Source organism: Molothrus aeneus, chromosome 9, assembly GCF_037042795.1.
Source record: "Molothrus aeneus isolate 106 chromosome 9, BPBGC_Maene_1.0, whole genome shotgun sequence".
Lineage (NCBI taxonomy): Eukaryota > Metazoa > Chordata > Aves > Passeriformes > Icteridae > Molothrus > Molothrus aeneus.
The window spans coordinates 13,507,790-13,525,578 of NC_089654.1; the positions used below are offsets into that span (position 1 = coordinate 13,507,790).

Genomic DNA, 17,789 nt, shown 5'->3' on the forward strand with positions numbered 1-17,789 from the left:
AAATAAAATGTGAAAGAATACTATAAAAGCCTTCACTAGTTACTTAATATTTCTAAAAGCTATTATTGATAGGACTTCATATATCCATTTTGTAAGAGACAAGCTTCCAGACTTTAGTTATGCAATTGAAATATGAAATGTCTGAGAAGCAGAATGCTAGAAACCAGTGTTAAGTATCTCCCCTCACAGCTCATTTATTCAGTGAAGAAGTTGCCTGGCTTCAGTGTAATTTAAATGGTCAGGTCTGCTCCTTAGGACTCTATGCCTCTTTGTTAAAGTTCAAATAATGAGATACTTTCATGTACTTTGTTTTGAGATAATCCCATTTTTATGAATGAGTTTAAAAAAATGAGGGAGGTGTCTCTTAGTAGAAATTAGTTTTCCTTTACTAAAAAATCCCTTTTCTCCCCATGTCTGCTCCATTCAGCATCTTAATTGACAAGAAGGACTATATACATAAAATGGTAGAGAATCCAGCTGTAGGAGGATATTTTTGAAGTGATCACTTCCTGCCTAATTTGACCCCGACTGAACAGTGGGGTTTTGTGTGCTGGGCTGCAGCACAGGCTGGCTGTGCACGGCTGCTGGGTTTCCCTGCAAGAGGAGCTGAGTGCTGTGAACTCCAGGCCTCTGAGCACTGTCAGAATCTCTTACTGTGCCAGTGTAATCTTTTAATAGACATGCTTGCCAGAATGACTTTTTCCTTCAAAGATAGAATGAGAAAGCGCAGTTGTCATTTAAATTGCCTCTGTCTTTTGTAGTAGTTGCTAGCGTTCTGTTGACCAGGGTTGGATAATTTAAAAGCTGTTTAACAAAATAACATGCTTGTCTGTGTGAAATATATACAGTGCTGAGAGACTGGGAGAAGTCTCCCTTGACAGAGTTCATGGGATTCTTTAGAAACTGCAGGATGCTGAGACTTGTCTGAGGAATTACAAAAGCTTTGAGGCGCCCATGTTGAGCATTTGCATGATTTTCAGATGGCAAAGTGTGTTCAGCTGTCTTCGCGCACCCTCCCGTGTGTGCGTGCGTGCACTTCAGGGGAGAGGGAGAGGATTCTCGGCACAGTTTTCATTGGGCTTTGCATTTGTTAAACATATATTATTGAAATGCTGCCCAGGACACATCGCTTCATCTCGTGTAGAACTTAAATCATCATGTTGCATGATATGGTAAAATAAAAGAGATTGTGAAAGAGACAACTGTAAACATTCTGTTTGAAAAGATGTGCTCTTTTCAAAAGACCTTTCTGTTACAGCCAAATAACACAAGAAGCAATATTTCCTTGCTCACAGAGACATATATAGCTATTTCTGCAGAGATTTGTTTTGGATTCTCAGTTCTTCCAGTATCTTCATTCTTTGAAATAATTTTATACTTCCATGTTGACTTTCTCTGTGCTTTAAGTTTTAATCAAAGGTTCCGTGCTTCTGATGTCGAGTACTGATGTTAGCCTGTTTACATTCCAGCGTTTTCCCTCTGTATTCGATGAACATTCAAATGTGGTGGTGCCTTTTTGCTTTTATCTACCAAACTTAGCACACTCTCTTATTATTGACAGCTCAAAAACATGGTATGCTAGTGGGCAGGATGCTGTGAATTATTAACTTTTCTTTGCACTTTGACAAATTTAGGTTATCTTTGTAAAGAGAAATTGTTTTTCTGAAGGAACCAAGACAGTAGAATGGTAAATAAGGCTTTGCAAACTTAAATTAAATTTTTTTAGCCAGATTTGAATTTCCAAAACATGATTCTGAAGTAGGGTTCTTGTACAGGACTTGTACTTTTCATTTCATAGACTGAAATACCAGAGGAGAAATTTTGATTGTGATTTTTTCCTTTCAGTTTGTCTTTCTTATATGGATTGATCAATAAAGAATTAAAGAATGCATATTGCCACTAAACATCCCCTCTATCTTTTTTTCTTAGAAATGCAATTTCACAAAAGCAGTTTATTTGCTCCTTTCAATAAAGAGTCTGCACTCAACTAAGTTGTGAGCAGATAAAATGTGCAGGAAACGTGTTTGCCAGGAAGCTTTTCTATAATCAAAACGGTCAGCAGGACAGAAACAATGGGGTTTTTTTCTCATTAGGTGTTAATCTTCTTCCATTAAAAAGAAAAAATAAATTAAAAATTGGCATACAACACTGATTAATATACTCAAGCATGAGTGAATCAGAGACAGCATATGTTGCATTGGGTAATAGACGCTTGTTTGAGTTAATGTTTAGGTTGTGCTGGAAGTCCCAGCCCAGGCACCCAAAGGCCTTTGCAATCGGGGAGCATTTTGGGCGGCAGACAGCAGGAGCAGTGTCATCCAGGGCACAGTTTGCCTCGAAGCAATTAGCAGGAAGAGGAGGAATGTTGATTTCGGCTGCCGGAGGACAGCCAAACAAAGTAGGTTTGTTCGAGGTTCGGTAAGACAAGCAGCAGGTTTAATACAGCTCGGCTAAGAAAATACAGTGTTGGGAATACTCCTGCGGAATTGCATTGGAGATACAAAGTTACTGGTGACAACAGTAATTATTGACAGACCCGCATACTTAGGTCTAAAAAACTCTGGAATGATGCTGAAGCATTCAGATGCCGGTTGTTCACACTTCCATCCCCTGGCAGTGCATCTGTTTATCGGGAATTATCTCCTGAATGTAAATGAATTTCAGTCCTAAGTCATTGCACCTGTTGCCAAGAGGTATTTATTCCAATCACTTGCCTAAAGCACAGGGAGTTATTGCTTGACGTTTTATAGCTCCAAAAAAAAAGCTGTCGTTTCAAAATCATTTGTTCAGAGAGGAGAAAATGGAGCAAAACAGTTCATTTTACCCTAAGCACTGCTATTTGGCAGTATTCACATTTGCACGGCACAAAGCTGCAATATTGATTTTTCGCTTACAGGGCCTCCCACAAGTTCTTTCTTCGATTGTCAGGATTGCAAGATGGATTGAATTATACTTTGCTTGTTGATATACTTATTTTTTTCTTTGGTGATAGGAAAAAATTACAAATAAAGCTTCAGCATAAAGATCATAGCGGCTCCGCTAGTGGACTTTGAATTTATTTATTTTATTTAGTTAAAATTCTTTCTGCACCACAGAGATTTCTTAGAGCAGCATTCCCACCTAACACACACTGCATTGTTTTGCTTTATTGCTTGCTGCTTTTGCAATGTAACACCTACGTTGCAATCTCAGGTGTGTCCTCTGTTGCCTGCAAAGTGATCTAACCTTGCTCTAATATTTTTAATGTTTGTCCTGATACAGAACTTCTTGCGGATGCCTGCAGGGGGAAAAACTGCAGGATAAAACACATTCATAGTCACTATAGCAGTTGCCATAGATGATGAAGTAAGATTTGCAGGCTGCTGATTTCTCTGTAGCATAACTGCAGAAGTCTTGTGTTTGAATTCAGAGTATTTCCTAGCAGAAGTGGCGCTTGTGCTGCAGGATCCACAGCAGGGGTCAGTGCTGGTCCCAGGGAGCTGTGTGTGGCTTTGTCAGGCCTGGCCCCATAACTATGCTGAGCTGCTGCTGCACATGAAGCCACTGACACCTCAGCACCTGTACCCCATGCCCCTTCCCTCCTGCCCTGGTGCAAACACCTCTTTGGACACAGCTGTAGGTGCCGTTCCCCTTCTTGCTGATGGAAATTCAAAAAGTGTGAGAGGGGTGGACTCCCCCAGCCAGGCCATGGTGGTGCTGCAGGCCACGGAATCCCGGCTGAGTGCAGGAGATACAGGCACCATTGCTGCCAGCAAGAGGGATGAGCTTCCTGGGGATGGCATTAGATTTGACAAGAGTAGTAGGATGTAGGAATGGCAGTGGCTAGCAGCATTATATTTGGTCCCACCATGGCTGTTGTGATGCTAATTAATGAAAGGAGTTGCTGTATTCAGGTGTGGTGGGGACTCTGCATGTAGCCCTCCCTGAGCTGTGAGTGACTTCTGTCTTCATTGTATTAATTTGCTGCATGGGAGGAACGTGCAGGGCATTAATGGGATGGATTTGTGTTTTAGCTCTTTCCAGCTCTCAGCCCATGACACCTCAGCAAGCCTGTAATCATGGAGTTTGTTACTGCTCATGGTATGTGCAGCCACACTGAGGGCCAGGAGTGAATCTGAGGTGGAGCTTGATGCTTTCCACAGCACTGACTCCTTCCCTTATTAACAAATACTGAAGCATAGCAGTAACAGTACTGGTTTCCTGTAGGATATGGTTCCACAAAATATAAAGGCAGACCTGGCCACTGGGCTCTGTTCTCCTTGTGGCTGGGCAAGTTCATGCCAGGGAGCCACATCCTTATACTCGTGTGATCACTGCAAAAAACTTTTGCCGTCTTAACAGATAAATATCTGCATATAGTAGGAGTTTTAATACACAGAATTCAATAGAAAAAATTATAGCCTCTGGTTCATGGGAAAATTTACTATCAAGGGGTTATCTCAAGTTGTTCTTGATTTTTTTAGGTACTTTCTTCCTTGCTTCTTCCAGTGCATCGTACTTTTTAAGAAAAGTTTATTTTCTTCACTTTCAAAAAACCACAGAGCTCCAACTTTCCATACTTAGCAGCTATTTCTCTTTGCTGTCACAACTGGTCTCCAACTGAGCTTGCAGAGAAATATTAATGGCCCTGGGTTACTGTATTATGAAGGCATTTTTAAAAAATAGGAAGTTCTCCTGAAAATTCAGGATTTACTATTTTAAAGAAATAGATTTCTAACACTGCCATATTGCCCAGCTTGTTTTCCAAAAGTCACACAATTTTGTAAGAAACAGAAATACTGTTTAATAATAATCCATCAGTAACTGTGTACAAGAAACTGTAGTATGCAGATAGTTTTATTCTGATGTAATATATTCTTTTGTATTAAAAAAACGTCTCTAAAAGACTAAGTATCTGGATGAATTGCTGAACCTTGTTCTGTTTCTAAAGTATTTTATACTGCTTCATTGGAGAAGTTACTTATTTTTACGAATTCTATTAAGCAGAAAAAAACATGTTAAAAATTAAAATTAAATGTATTATTTTTGTGAGAAATGGGGAGGTTTAATACAATACACATCTGCGATTTTTGGTAGTGCTAATTTCTATATTTGTTTCAAAATCCTCTCTATATGTAGTTAAGTTTATGTAAAAGACCCAGTAAGGAGCACTGGAGTTCAACTAGGTGAAGTGTCAGCATGTATATTTGGATCATGTCCATGCTGAGGTCACAAAATAGCTGAGCAAAAGTAACCAGCTCTTCCTGGAGAAAGGGAGACACAAAGTAAAAAAGACTAATGAAGTTGGAGCTACAGCTTTGGGCTTTTTTGTGGTTGTATTGTTTTCTTTTTTAAAATCACTTCTGCAAATCCTGCCTGCTCTGCTGCTTCCTGCTTCCAGACACAGCCTGTCTGACTGTGCTCAAGGACTGGAGACAGAAGCTGAGAGAAAAGAGGTGGAAACTGGAACGTGCAGTGTAGCCATGCAGACAGGCACCACTGTCTGCCCTGCCCAGGATTAGAAGCAGTGAAAAGGAATTTCCTCTTTTCCCAGATTGAGGACACAGCAGCCATGGTGTAGGGATGTGACAGTTCCATGAAGGACGCATCACTTAACATGGTACCAGGTCAAACTGTGTAAAGTTGCACTTCCTTTAGCACACGAGAGTTGGTGCTTAGGTGGCAGAGAAAGAGGAGTCCAATTCAGTGTGTCCTTTAGGCTCAGCCCCATTTTGTCCTTGTTTTTTTCCCAAGGTTTCAGCCGAGCAGCACTCCCGTTTGGTTTGGTGAGGAGGGAGCTCTCCTGCGAAGGCTACTCCATCGACCTGCGGTGTCCCGGCAGCGATGTCATCATGATAGAAAGCGCCAACTACGGACGGACAGACGACAAGATCTGTGATGCTGACCCCTTCCAGATGGAGAACACAGAATGCTTCCTTCCAGACGCCTACAAAATTATGACACAAAGGTAAAAGTACACATATCGTGGTATGTATACTAACGTGGTATGGAGACTAACGAGGAAAAATGTCTGCATTAATAGAGAGGTATATGCTGTAAGAAATGTTGAGTTGTGATTGCCACTTTGCTATTCAGGTAATATTGTTTCTATCTAATAATATTTAAAGGAAATAGAAACTACCGGTTGCAATTAGAGGTTTGAGGGTTTTTAAATTCTGTAAACAAACATTAAAAAGCAGAAAGATAACTTCAAGGAGAATTAAACAATTCAGTTATTTGGAGATTCCCGATCTCCTTGTCTTTCAGGGGGTCAGATAGCCCTGAGAATTTTTCCGAATGGCTGCTGTATTTTTCAGTAAATGCAGTAAATCCCTGCCGTAGTTCCTAATAGTAGTTCCCTCCAATGGAAAATGTCAGAATGATTGCATGCCAGGATGATTATATGTCATTATACATGTGTGTAAGAGCATAGAGGTGCATATAAGCAGAAGCTAGTGGCAGCGCTTGACATTCAGAGAAGACAGAAGAACCAACTAAGAATCATAAAGCCATTTAGGTTGAAAAAGACTTTTAAGTTCATTTAATCCAACCATTAGCCTTGTGCTGCCAATTCCACCTCTAAATCATGTCCCCAATTGCCAATAAAAGTATTTTTATTACAAAAGGTGCATGAGAGCTCAGATTCACAGAAAGTCCTGTGCTAAAGGCTGTGTATGGGCAGCAGCCACCTACTACTGACAGTTGTGGAAATGTCAGCACAAATAAGTCACTGGCATTGCTACTGCCTTAAACTAAAAGCCTGAATGAGTTCAGGACTGGTTGGAAGTTTTCCTCCCAGTGCCTTTTTCCTAGGGTGAGGAATGTGAACAAAAAGGGGATGGGAATAACCTGGAAGCTTTCTGGTGCCCGTACACAGGTGTGTCAAATGAAATATGCAAGTTGGACTGCCTTCTGTGCTCCATTTCCTCTGTTCTGTTTGAACATGGTAACACTTAGTCCCATAGTCACCTCTCAAAAATAGCCTTCCATTTTGATTTACTGATTCACTTAAGTTGTCGTGAGTGGGATTCTTAAAATTTTTTATCATTTTTATATGAATATGCAGATATTTTTTATTTCTGTAGTCAAATATTTGGGCTGGATCTCAGACTTCAATTTCAAATGCTGGAGGTAAATTGAGGATATCAGGTCTTTTATTTCTTGTTCTGTGTTGAACTTGTGGCTTGTTTTGTGATCAGTAAGGGAAAGGCTCCATCGCTACACTGTTAAAAAGGTAATATAACTTCTTTAAATCATGTTTGAATTATCTTCTTGTGGTTCAAGTTCGTAGTTGTTAATTAGATCAAGCCAGATTTCCATCGAGACTGCAGCAGCAGTGTCATCATCCTCTAATCTGTCAACTCCCTTTGAAACCACCTTCAATTGCTTTTGTAAATGTAGTGCCGCTCTGTAGACTTCCTTGTTGTGTAAAATGCATGTTGTGTTTTGATCAAAGTCTTCCTTATGTTCACTGCAAATATACAGATTAGTGTAGTTAGAGACAAATATAGAGGCACAGTCTTGCTTGAAGTGACATCAGACTGTTACTGAAAAGCTGAAATTTCAATCTTTCCCTTTCAGTTAATCAGCTGTAAAAATATGATAGCAAAGTGTATTTTTGAACTTCCCCCATCTTTTACTCTTATGCTTTGTTCAACATTAAACTAAAATTGTGATCATATGGAGGACATTGGTTCAGACTATGCTCAAAGAGTTTTTCGTTTTTGTTCTATTTTTTTGTCTGAACAAATGGCAAAGATCATTTGACACTTTGCTTTCTATTTTTGTCTGACATTTATAGGAATTAGGAAGTTTGCTTTCATAGTTTTCTTTCTTAGATCTTGTCATTAAGTAGAAAAGATGTCTCTTGTCTTGCTTAATTTTTTCCAAAATTGTACAATTTGTGCTATATTGCAAGCATAGAAGAATGTTGCAAATTTCTTATGAAATATTAAAAGTTCTTATATCTCACTTATAACTGCATCGGTGATTGTAATTTTTTGTTGTCTCAGGCAAATTGTTGTTTGGTACTCAGCACATGTCCTTGATCTGATATATAAAAGTAACACATCAGCTGTATTTTGATGGCAACGATTGCATAGAAAAATCTAACCTGAAGGACTATCGGGTTCATTTGTTTTCCTTTTTATTTAATTGGTTAGAACTTTTGATGACAGTGAAATCTTCTTTACCTTTAGAAATAAGCAACAATAGTTTCTATATTTCTACTTAAAATCTTGCAATATTTACTTTTAAGGACCTGTTTTTATCACTTCAGTCAACTGTGTTACCACTGCATTTGACCACTCAATTCAGTTTAGATGTACAGTTAAATGTAGTTCTGCAGCAATTATTAAGTGCTCATTATTCATTTGCAACATTAATCCACAGCTTTTGCACAGCAACAGCATTTTCTGCACTTACAAGGTGAAAACACTGGCTTAATGAGATCAATACTGTGAAATCTGAAGACTGAAAAATAAGATGAGGTTTCCAGTTTAACACAAAGCCATGTAATCACGTGCCCTGCTCGCCTTCCAGAGAACTTGAGATAGTAGCACACAGACCTTGCCAGTGTCCACTGATGCATCAGCTCCTCTTTCTCAGAATGAGCTGCTACTTAATCTTTTCTACCTCACCCTATTCTTTCTTTTCAGCATTTCTCAGAAGATTTTTAACTTAATGCATTCCTAGGAAACCTGACTAGAACACTAATGACTTCATTGCTTTGCTTTTACCTCTGTAAAATAGTTATTAAATTTTTAGTCCCTGATTGAAATTACATCCCAATTATTCCAGAATAAAGTCTTTCAGATGTATTTAGATTCTATGTAAACTTCAGACTGGCATGGTTGAAATTAAAGCTTTGAAGAAAGAGACTAGACCTTTAGAAAATCCTTCTCCTCTTTCACACTTTTCTGATAATTAACCCCAGCGTTTGCATACCATCAAGTTTGAGAGATTCTACCACATGCTGCAGTTCAGCACAGAAATAAGCTAATTTCTGGAATATTTGGTGAGCAAGTAGCATAAGTGAGTGGCAGAGGACCCATGTTTCAGGCACGTTTTAGTTCTTAAAATAGTCCAACTCCTCTGTGCTCTGCTGTCCTTTAGCAGGGACAAATCTCCTCTGTTTCCTTTTCATTTAAAAAGAAATTAAATGAACAGGGAAGCAGAAGATGCAAAGCAGCCTGAGGAAATTGCTCTAGTTGCTTGCTTATAAAGTGCATTTGTGTGGCTGTAGCAGAAACTGTCATGAAACTTTGAAGTTGATAAGGCTAATCCTGCTTTTTATAGGCATGGCAGAGATTTGAAAATTAACAGCATAAAATTCACTCATGACCTCGTATTATCCATTTCTGTGGCAAGTGGATTGCAGGTGGATCTTGTGAGTTCTGTTTAAACCGCCTGGGTGTTTATGAACATTTTCTGTCTCCGGTGTCTCCTATGGTCTGGACCATAGGTAAAAGAATAACAGATATTTAATAGATATTTCTAGAAATGTGCTTAAAATATAATTCAAATCAAAGGTCTCTTAGGTATGTAATATTATAGTGAAATAATAAGATGCTAAGATGGATTCTTGCATGCTGGGATTATTCTTTTTGAATTACAATTAGGAGTTGTTTAGTAGGAATAATTTTTCCTAGTCCTAAATTTTTTGTTTAGGGGAAGTTCAGAGTTATTTGTTTTCACAATTGGATAATGATCTTTGTGATTCCAGGACAGTGAAATTAGATTTTTTTTTAAATTGACTGTGTATTTAAGTATATACTTGGATGGTGTGGCAGATAATAATTTGGAATTATATAATTTTAAATCTTGATAAACCCCATATTTAAAAAATGGTGGGTCTGTTCCAATCTGTACACCTTTTTTTAAAGCAATTGTAGTTATTACTATTGTTGGGGCTCGTAGAAAATTAGTATTTTGTATTTAAAGAAAATTAGGCCTATTCACTCGGAATCTATGGAATCATTCACATAGATGAAAAATGCAAACATTTACTTTTTACAGCCAAATTAATATAAAGTTCAGAAGGAAAACACTTTTTCCCTTGTTATACAGGGTAAAATAAAATACCTTGAACTTTTAAATAATAACTGTATGTTCTCTGATCTGATACCAAGAGTATTGTTGTAAATACTGAAAAGAAGAAAATTCAAAATGTTTAGACTTCTTTTGCAAACTGTGTAAACATCTACATTAAAAAAGTAGTCTCATGTTGTGATATTCAGTTTATTTTGGATTAATTTTTGATCTGCAACAGAAAGGCAGTTACATCACTTCTGCACTGAAATAGCCTTTAAATTCCATTTTCAGCTACAATTTATACTAAAACTGTGGCTTTTGTTTACTTTACATCTTTGCTAAGCATATTTAATCAGTATAATTTTGCTTTCTAAATATGCACAAACAAGGCAAACCTCATTTTCCATAGGTAAGCTTAAACATAAAAATATGTCGGGTATAACAGATGAACTTAGGCAACTGTAATTTTTTTAGATACTCTTCCCTTTTAAAACATTGCTGCAGCAAAGTAAAAGGATTGAAAGAGGAATAAATCCTCTTCAGCAGTGTTTGTTTTTTTCTGTCGCATCTATCCTGTCCTATTTATAGCACAGGCAACGCATGTACCTTCAATTACCATGTCCATCATGACACCAGTGAGGAGTTCACGCCTGGGTTTTTGTTACCATGAACTTTTCTCCCATGGCAATGCTCTTAACCTGTTCCGTCCATCATCCCTCTGCAGACAGCTGCACTTCAGCAGAGGGTTTCCACAACATGAACAACATGCCCCTGCCCTGCTGAGTGACCAAGGCAGGGCTGAAGGAAGCAGCACATCCATTCCTTCTCCCAGGATTTCCTAATGTATCCCATGGGAGATTGGAAGACTGGAGGTGTTCATTCTTTTCCATCTATTCACATGTCCAAGAAATAGGTCATTTTGAAAACTCCTATATATAAAGGAGTGAGACATTTTTGAAAGAAAACAAAATGAGTTCTATTTCAAAGGGGACTCATCTCTCAAGCCCTCTTTCCTGTTCTTGCTTGTCAGGTCTGCAGAGAAAGCACTGTCACACCATATTAGTGTCCTTTCAAATGAAAACAAGTTGGTCTGTTCTGTAATGTGAGTGGATAAAGCAAATCTTCCCCTGGACTCCAAGCCTGGGTGAAATCTATAACTGATGAATCTCATTCATTGTAGCAAAAAGGTGTAATCAAAAGGAAACTTGGCACAGGGTGCTTTGCTGATAGAATGCAGAGCGTGCTGTGGGTCACTGCAGACCTGAATTCCAGCCTGTGCAAGATTTCCAGAGAGAAGCATTTCAGAGCCTCTTTCAAAAACAGCTCCTTCAGCCAGGACCCAGGGTTGATTCAGTGTTTAAACTGCAGCACACTTCAGATTGGCATTTCTTGGCGGTATGACTTACAGCCTTTTTCATGGGCTGGATTTCATCCTTTGCCATTTGGAGCTGCCTCTAATTGAGGCAGTGGCACACTGCACTTCGGGGGTCTGCCAGGCTAGGCAAGGGCTCTGCTGACCCCTGCTGCTATCCTTGCTTCTTCCCTTGCTTTTCCTTCTGCAGCCAAAGGTTGCCTCTCTTTGCTAAAGATACTATCAGGTGAAAAGTGTTTTTTCTGCTTTCTGCATGTCCTTTTCCTTTTTATGTCAGAGAAATCCCAGTGCTGATGACAGGGTACACAGGCTGTTGTGCATCGGGTACGTTCTTGGAATTTGCACACATCAGAAGTTCTGTCGTACTGATGCTGATCTCACAAACAAGGACCTTTTGCTCTGGCATGCCAGTGCTTTCTGTTCCAGCTTGCTTACAACTGCTTCACAAAACATTTACCATACAACATCATCAATATTAGACATTTTTTTCTTAAGCACCCTTTTAAAACAAAGAATTCTATTAATCTGAAATAGATCTTAGTACAGCAGTCAATCCTGTGACTATTTTGATGTAGCAGAAGCTTAAAGTGCTCTTTATTGTGAAATTCAGCTTTTCACGATACCGAGCTGTGGCCAGATTGATTTTTGTTTTGCTTTCTATGTGTTAGTCACAAGACTTAGTTATGACTCAAATACGAAGAGAAAAGCAGAAATATGTGTAGTGTGTTTTCATGAGCAAGGTATAATCACAGAGCCTAGAAGGTTCCTGAAACACACCGCAGTCAGTGGTGTTATTACAGCAGAAAACAGTAATACCCATGACTGAGAAGAACCTTTTCTGGCATTGTGTATTTTCAGTATCATTAATTCTTAATATGAAAGTAGTAGGTCTAGTTTTATTCATTAAAAATAGGGGGATTTGTTAATGGGGTTTTTCTATCATGGCATTACTTAGTAAATGAAATAGAAATCCTCATATTACAAGCTCTTAGCAGTCAGGTGAGGGGAAATAGCTGTCAGTGGTACTTGATCATCATTTTGCAGTGTGTTCTATTTTAATTTCCTGCAGAAGAGATTTTACTACACATGTGCAAACACATAACACAGGGGCGCGTGGCTGTAGTTGCAACATTGGACAGGCTACAAAGGAAACAACAAAAGGATCGTTCATACCAACTAATTACATTTAAATTTTAGATTTAGTTTGCTTCAAAAAATACGGGATTCATTATTTTACTAGGGTGTAGCTTGATATTCTATTTAGCGTTTTCATATCTTATATTCAAGTAGTTTTCTTCCTTTATTATTGGCAAAACCACAATCAAATTCTTCTTAAGTCAGCATATCTCTTATCTGCCAGGATCATATATACACACTCATCAGTCTTTCCTTGCTATTCATGGGGTGAAATAAAAAATAACTAACTGTACATATACATACATAAAATTTTAAGTATTATATGCTGTTGCTTGTGTATTTGAGCTTCATATAAAATACGTGCTTCAGCCTGTGAATTTTCTTGTGGTTTTTTTTCTGCTTGCTGAAATTAGCTTTACTAGGTGCGCACACTGTTTAGCCCAGTTCATCACGTACTATATGTTTTGGGTATGTAATTGCCTCTCTTAGTAATTTGCTAATTTTTTTAGAGAACTTGACTGAGACAACATTGCTTAACCTTCAGCACCTTTCAGTTGAATTTTGTGTCCTCTTGAATGAGTTTGCATGAATTTTACATGGTTTTCATATTTCTAGTCTAGCCAATATAAGTTCCTGGTTCAGTTGCAGTCAGAACTTTATTATTAAAAAGTTCTAATTTACTTATATATTGCTGCACCAAATTTAGTTCATATAGAATAATAATGTAATAGTTGAAACCTATTAATTCCTCCCACCCCAATAAAACCTCTATAATACTTAGCCAAAACAGCTACATTATCTGATAAGTTGATTTAGGACTTTATACATGTGTTCACATAGCCATTTATCTCAACCCTTTCTGAGGAGACCTTTATTAAGCTGTGATGACTGCTGAATATGAAATGTAACCAAGATTATTTTTTTATTCAAATATAATTTAAATATTCATCAAAGAGGAGTTATGCTTGAAACTGACAGAGACTATTAACATCAAAAAATATAATTAACTGCATTGGGTATCATGAAGCAGAGTTAGCCAAATAGCCGAGAGGTCTAATTGCTCTAGAGTCTGAGAAGCAATAGTTTTATTTTATACTTTTGCCATGGAATTAATAGTGATGTGGTTTCCTATGCGAGGCAATTAAAAGCTGCCTGTTAAGGTTCATTGCACTATAGGAAATCTGTTGAATATCACTTAGTAAACAGAACTGACATGGAAAAGGTACATGAAGATGGGCAGAGCAGGGTATAGATCATAAATTAGGACAGATTAATATGAATTAAATATATGTAAGTAAATTATGAGTACTTTCTAGTGTTAAAAGTCGGCAGTAGCCATGAAAGTGAAAAGTTTTCATTAGTAACACAAAGGAAATGGAATTTAAAAATTATTACAGTGAAGATGTTTAATTCAGAGGAAAGAAATAGAAGAGTAACATGGGTTTAAAAATTAAAAACTATCTACAGAGTAGTAGAGAAATTAGCAGATCTCATATTCTGTAAATGTCTTTCTGCCACAGAATAATCTCCTACTTACAATAAAAAGAACCTTCTGACCTTTGTGGCTCAATTAAGCTTTTAGTTGTATTCAACAGGAAAAGTCTTCTTTATTGAATCCCATAGATTTTGCCTGTGCCCAGAGTATACATTCTAAAAAGGCATGGCCGTATTCGTGGTATTTTGACATTAATGAGGTTGCTGAAATGGAAGAGTTCAAGGATCAAAGATACAAGCAATGGTGCTATTTTACAGCATTTTTTTTTCCTCTCTAATAATAAAATTGCGATTTAATTGCTTAATAAATGGGCCATGATTACTGAAAGACATAGATAATTTCCCTCTTTCCATTTTATCTTCTCCATATTGCAGAACAATAATTAGCAAAAATACTACTACCACAAATGAAAGAAGTTTTTTATTTTTTTTCCCTTCATGTAATAACTGTGAATGAAAGGAGTTTGCATGTGTGTCTTTTAGTCTAGTATGATACTCAGCTTCTATGGTTTTTAGGAAGCAATCTAAACAACTAATGTCATACTACTAAAATAAAATCACACAAAGAATTCAACTAGAATTCCTGCTTTATATAAAGATTGGCTGCCTGTTTCATACATTATTTAGCAGGCTTACCCTGTTTATATCAGTGACATAAGAGTGCGTGCTACTTTCTCAGAAGAGCACTGTCTTTGCCGCTTCACAGCACAGTGCCTTGTACTCCCAGGCTTGCACATGGTGTTAGCAGATATTTAAAGCACTTCAGCTTAACATTTTATAGGTCATGATGAACTGAGCCTATAAAACAAGTTACTGCAATGAAGTTAATGCAGTCTTAAGAGTGTTACATAGACCGAATACTCAATATTCAGGATATTTTTAGCCCACTGTAGACATATCAATGGGAAGGAAAGGTTCTTACCATGAGGAATTTATTTCCATTCCAACCTGATTTACAATACACTTGCAGTACAGAAGCTTTGCTACAAATTTACTATTGAAAGCCATTTTTTCAGGTTTACCCGGTAATACAGTAGCTATAGGAACCTTTGAATTTCAACTTCTTCTACTACACACACATATACACATGCAAAACAGAAAAAAAACAAGAGAAGAAATTAGGCAGAAAAATAATTTACTTGGGCAAGCTACTCTGACCAAAGTCATGCACCTTGAACACCTTGGAGGAAGCATCCTCCATCTTACTCGTCAGTGACACCAACCTGTACAATGTTTCATCTGGCAAGATGGTGTATTTTGCTGTTGTAGGTGCAAAGGCGTCTATATTCCTTTCTTAGTAGTAATCTGTGATCTTAAACCTTACCGTTCATTGCTTCTCAGATACCTTGCTTCTTGTGATATACATCTATATAATGAAGGAGCAATTTGGAAATGTGTTTAATACACACATTTTTGCAGCACTGTAAAATTGTTTTGCCATAACTCAAGAGTTTGTGCTCTGTCTATTAAATACTTTCTTTTAGTCTGAATTGTAAGTGTAGCAATAACGTGACAGTTCTGAACCCATAATCTTTCCCTGTTTACTGAATTTATTACAGACATTGAGTTCAACTCTACTGTTACACTCATGAAACTGTAGGTGTTTTCTCATCTAGAAGGTAGCAGCAGTGATATTGCTTTCAGTATATTATTCTGGTGCCAGCATCAGTGGTAGGTATGAAAAATATAATTTACTTTGTGTATTTAGCTTTCTTGGATAATTTTGCTGCCTTTTTGACAGAGATACAGCAAAAGAGCACCTCCTGGAGTCACATTTAAAACAGGAGCACTTTGGGTAATGTACTGTAGACAGAACACATATGAGTTAGAGCTCTCTTATCATGAATGCCATCAGCAGTGCCTTGTTGCTTTCTTATCAGCCACTTCCTGCTGTCAGCCCAGTGCTTATTTCAATAGTAAAGGATTTGCATCAAATGTAACACAGTATTATGTATGGCTAACATGCGGTTTTTAATTGTGCAGGCACATGAGACTCCTTCAGTGGTAGACAGTTTCGTAAAAGGATTAGATCATGACTATTTTTGACACAATTAAAGATTATCTGTGCATTGATAAAGTGAAGTCAGTGAATTTTTTAATGAATGTTTTACAGGGGTGAGTCTGCTTGGCTTGTGTAAAAAACCAGCTGCAGAATAGACAGGATTTTGCAGATGTGGGAACAAGCAAACCGAAGCAGTTCTCTAAACTTCTTTGGGCTCAAAACTGGAAGTTCCAGGAACCAGAGAGTGCACAGTTCAAATCAGTAACTTAATCCCTTAACTTCAGATTGCAAAGAAAAGGTGGGATTGTGCTTTCCAAGTTAGAACAGCATAGTTTTTGCAGGGGAAGTCCTATATCTGGAAGTCCTGTAAGCTTTCCAGATGATAATTAGATCCAGACATCACTGGAATATATATATTCATATACTAATGAATAACAGTGCTTTTGTGACAGGCATTCCTCTCAGAAGAAGAGAAAGTACTTGTAGTGAGGACTCTCAGACACATTTTAATAGGAAATGACACCACTGTTACAGAGTTGATTAAAGATCTACCAAGGGACAATGCTTCTGGAAAAAATCAGCAGATGAAATGAGAAAAGTTGTAATTTTATTATTAGTTATCAGTTAAATACGTGTAACTTTAAGGCCATGAAATCTGCAGTAAAAATATGAGAAAAAGGACTGTACCTTCTTGCTAGCAGATTGCACTTTTATAAATTTCTTAAAATAATCAAATTGTCTTTTGCCTCTTGCTCAGCATTTTGCTCTGAGTTCTGTTGAGCTGTATAAGTGAGTCACTCTGCAGCACTATGGAGTTGGTAGATATGCAGCAGTGGGCACATGGCCACTGTTGATGAAAATGATAACCCAAAAAGGGGATATTCCCCAAGGCAGGTTTACAAAAAACAATTTATTGTTTTTCACCCTGTAAAACTCATCTTACATGCAGCATCTTTTCCATTATTACAAACTCTAATCCTCTGAGTGGGTAATTAACGGACCAGAAAAGCCATTTGTGGAAAGAAAGAGCCATAAGGGTGAAAAATATTTCTCTGCTGAATGATCTTTAAGGAGTAAATAATTACAAGAGTGAGAGGTTTGGGATGACCAATCTAAATCTGAACATAATTAGGATGAACACAGTTTGAAAATCGAAGCAGTTGGCGTGTGCAACAATTCTCATTTCAGAAGACTAATTAAATATTTAAAAGCCCAAAACCCCTCACTATTCTCAGAAAAATAGCCTGCCACAAAAGGGTCTGTAACTTTGCAGATAATTAGGAAGGGTTATAGGGGAAAAATCACGGATTGGCTCCAAGGTTCTGCAAGGTCACATCTTATTATGGTGTATCTTTTATATGGTCTGATAACAAGATCTTGCTAATTTAATCTAAGTAGGGCATCCCATAGCGATTTCCCATTTCCCTTGTTAAAAATAGGATCATTTTTCCATATGCCAACTGCAATAGGTGAACATTTTTGTAAATAATTTCTCCTAATTGATACAGGCTATAATATTTTTAATTATTCAAGGTGAATGCATGTGTTAAAGTTGAGTTAGGGTTGTGCCCACTGCATGCCCCATGTGAAGTTGTCCTCTGCCTGCCTGTTGCACAGGGAAACCAAAGGACTCTATGGAATCTGGTTATCCCAGTGGCCAGTTCTATAAATGATTAAATCTTAATTTCCTGTTAGAGGCAAAATAGGATTTTTTTGTTGAATATGCCTTTCTGTATGCAGAAGAGATGTGTTAAACTTAGGAGACCCATAGAG

The 17,789-nt window shown here is 37.6% G+C and overlaps 1 protein-coding gene across 6 annotated transcripts in view; it reads left to right on the forward strand.

Moving 5' to 3' along the window:
- Positions 1 to 17,789, forward strand: part of ADGRL2 (adhesion G protein-coupled receptor L2) — a 156,662-nt gene that overhangs the window by 79,111 nt on the left and 59,762 nt on the right. For all 6 annotated transcript variants that reach the window (XM_066556088.1, XM_066556089.1, XM_066556086.1 and 3 more), the window contains exon 3: positions 5,734 to 5,947. In XM_066556088.1, coding sequence (XP_066412185.1) covers positions 5,734 to 5,947 — 214 coding nt within the window. The remainder of the gene's footprint in view (positions 1 to 5,733; positions 5,948 to 17,789) is intronic.